Consider the following 3,612-nt stretch of genomic DNA (forward strand, 5'->3'; position numbering starts at 1 on the left):
TTTTCTCTCTATATTTCAGAATTTCAAGAAAAGTATTGTTGTGAGGAATTTTGGAGAGCTGTAAATTTACGAAGTAAACTCAAGTACTTGACATTTATTATTTCCGGCAACGGTTTTTCTCACTCCTGCGGAGTTGTTCTTCGTCCCCTATTCATTGTCCTTTCATTCTCGACTTTTCTCAGTATTTAAAGATTTTACGTTATTTAATTAATTTTTTATATTAATTTGAATATCGCGGACAAAGATGGCTGATCATTGCTACCAACCATCAAAATCAGCGTCAAGACATCACAGGCAGGGTTGGGTAATATGGCTAGTCCTAGGCTTTTTTACGTTATATGTAAAATACCCGTATCTTATGTAGATAATGTACAAAACGTAATATACCGTATATTACATTTCGGAATTGTGGTGCGGATGTATTTTACGTATTATATATTCATTTGATGTATAAAATGTAATTAATTTATGAGTGATGAAATCAAATTGGAGACGTTAATTAGAAGATTAATGCTTCCATCTACCGTCATTATTTGGTATGATCGATGGCCTTCTTATACTGTAGTATGTTCCATCGTCGGTGAAGCAGATAATAAACACTTCCAAACCCACGTGTATCGTATAATTGTTGATTCTGTCTTAATAAACCGGTAAATTTTACGGCAAAGCAACGCGTAGTGCAACTAGTGAACACATAATTGGTCGAAGGAGTGGATTTTGTTCCAAGGATACGATGAGTCAATCAAAGCGAAACAGTTCAGTAAGTAAACAGTGGGAATGTAATTCAACTGAATTAATGTGGATCTTTGCAGTTATTGATATTCTAATGAACAGGGACTCATCATATCTTCATTTTCACAGGCAAAAAGATCAACTCAGTCTTTAGTTCCAAAAAAAACACGATTGGATGCACAAAAATCTATGGAACTTTCACAACTTTCCACAGATGATGAAATTGACACTGCTCCAGCGACTTTTTTTTTTTGATGCAACATCTCATTCAATGTGGTGGAATCTCAACATTTCAAAAACTTCGTAAGCCTCTTGCACCCAAGTTATAAACCTCCAACAAGGAAAACACTATCTACAAAGTTATTGGACAGGGTGCATCAACGTGTTGTCGAAGAGCGCATCTCTTGTCGAGGTTCTGAAGGTGTTTTGCTCATTGATGGGTGGACAAATTCATCGGCTAATACCAAAAATGTCGTCTGTACGATTCATACAGTGAATTCCAAAAGTATTTTTCTAAAATCGTGGGACTTGACTGGCATAGGAGAAACAGCAGATCAATTGAAAAACATCGTTGAGGAAGGGATCGACTTGGCAAAGGTGAAGTTCAATATCACAATTTATGCTGTTGTTTCTGACAATGCATCAGCCATGGTGGCGATGGGAAATAAAGTGAATATTTGGCACACAACTTGCCACAGTCACAGTGGGAATTTACTAGCGAAAGCTTTAGTACTTAAAGAATTGACACAAAAAGTGAATAAACTTTTACGAGAATTCAAAGCTCCTGGGGCTGAACATCACTTGAAAAAGCTTGGAGGCTCTAGGATTATCCTAGCAGGTGAGACTAGGTGGTGTAGTTACCGAGATGCATTCAGGTGCCTTTCCAAGAATTTGCACTTCATGAAGACACTAATTGAAACAAAGACGATCACTTTGAGCAAGGAAAGTGAAACTCTATTGAGAGATCCCTCATTTGAGTGCGAGCTTCTAGATAACATTCTAATTTTTGATCCAATATGTGAGTTGATGAATGTTTGTCAAGGATCGCATTGTAGTCTATCCGAAGGGTGCGAGGAATGGTTAAAATTGGCTATACCCACTGTTAACAATGATTTGCAGGAATTGTTGGAAAAGCGATTCAAGAAGGTCTTAACACCAATTATGTTAACTTCTAATTTTTTAAATCCTAAATACCGAGGTAAGAGATTCATCAATGACGAGGAAAAAATGGCGATGGTCACTCACTTCATAATGCAAGAGCTGAACTTGGATAAAATAACTAAGGAGTCAGGTTTCTTTGCATACCAGAATAATACCAACATTTTTAAGAAATTGATGGAACGAAACATGGATCAAACACCTGAAACATTGTGGACTACAGCTGCTCCATTCTACCCTGAGCTATCAGCTCTCGCAGTTAAGCTACTGAGAATCCCGGCAGCCTCAGCACAACTTGAGAGACTTTTCTCCTCATGGGCTTTTGTGCACTCCGATCTGCGGAATCGTCTCACAGTTGATAGGTCAATGAAGCTCGTGGATATTTACTATTCTTTGAAGATGAATGAACTCTACGAGCACTGTTACGACGATTTAATGGACTCAGATTGATGGTTAGAATAACTTCAGTGTTTTTCTGTTATACTTCTTGAGAAGAGTGTGAAAAATCGTGTGGATCAATAATCTTTAAATGACAATTATTCAATTTTTTGATCAATATTTGACGATTATCTCGAGCCATTACAAATAACATGTAAAAATATTCGTATTGAACCAATTTTATTTATTCAGTTTATAGAAATCATTCTCCACTCCACTAATAACGTTATAAACTTTGTTTATATATCTTTTATATCACATGAGTGAGAATGATAATAGAACAAGAATAATAATAATATAGTTACTAATTTGAAGACATTCAGAGTAACAAACAAAATGAACAGATGAGCTGCATGAAGTACTCTCAGTCTCCTCAAATATTCAAACTATAGAAAATATCTTTGAGCTTGTCCATACGAATGGGAGTTAAGTTATTTGTATTCGTTGGGTGTGCTTTTATTTTGGGTACTGCAGCAGGTATTCGTAGAAGCTTGAGTGCGAAGGTAGATAACTCTGGATGCAGCGATGAAACTGCCTGCCAGAAGGTTTTTGGATTTGTATATTTTTTCAGTCGACTAGAATCGAAAATCTCTCGTGACTCTCTGAACTTGGAGAAACTAGTCATTCCTTCTGGCTCAAGTGTCTCGATTAAAAACATCATCACTTCCTGCATGACAGTATGGTCCTTCTCAAATTGTTGTCCTCTGTAAAATGGATGGAGTATGTTGCTTGTCAACATAATGGGAGAAAGTAGTTTGCTGATTTCACTTTTAATCGAATCAAACTTGTCAGAGGACAACAGCGTCAACCATTCCTCTGCAGCGTCAGAAATCATCATACTTTCTCCTCCACACTTCTTCATCAGAGAGTAGAGGGGCTCCAACGACTTCATCGTTTCATCCAGTTTTTCTTCAAAGTCTCGATCAAGTAGAATATCAATCACTTCTTTTTTCAGCTGAAATTGTCTATCGCCTATAACTTGGGTCATGAGTCGAAGATTATTCAAACAGGTAGAAAGCAAATTCCACCGGTAATCATGAGTATCGTTTTTGATCTGGATGAAGACTCCTCCTCGTGCAATTAATTCTTTGTCCATCCCAGAAACTAAGAACTCGTTAAGCAAATACCTCACTTTTCTCAACAGTACCATATCGATAATTTTTGATTCAACTGATGCAGCAAAGGAGATGTTGCATTGCAGTAACCAAATGTCGTCGAATGTCTCTCGATCAATTGATTCAACATCATCATCAATCATCACAGCATAAATTTTACCTTTTAATC

General features: G+C 36.9%; 1 protein-coding gene across 1 annotated transcript; it reads left to right on the forward strand.

The window, feature by feature from the left end:
• The first annotated feature begins 244 nt into the window (after positions 1-244).
• LOC114841394 lies at positions 245-2,340 on the forward strand. Its single transcript, XM_029126363.1, has 2 exons — positions 245-304; positions 1,093-2,340. The coding sequence occupies exons 1-2, from the start codon at positions 245-247 to the stop codon at positions 2,338-2,340; spliced, it is 1,308 nt and encodes a 435-aa protein (XP_028982196.1).
• Positions 2,341-3,612: the final 1,272 nt, after the last annotated feature.

This window comes from Diachasma alloeum, unplaced genomic scaffold, assembly GCF_001412515.2.
Source record: "Diachasma alloeum isolate Michigan unplaced genomic scaffold, Dall2.0 Dall_scaffold_00372, whole genome shotgun sequence".
Taxonomy (NCBI): domain Eukaryota; kingdom Metazoa; phylum Arthropoda; class Insecta; order Hymenoptera; family Braconidae; genus Diachasma; species Diachasma alloeum.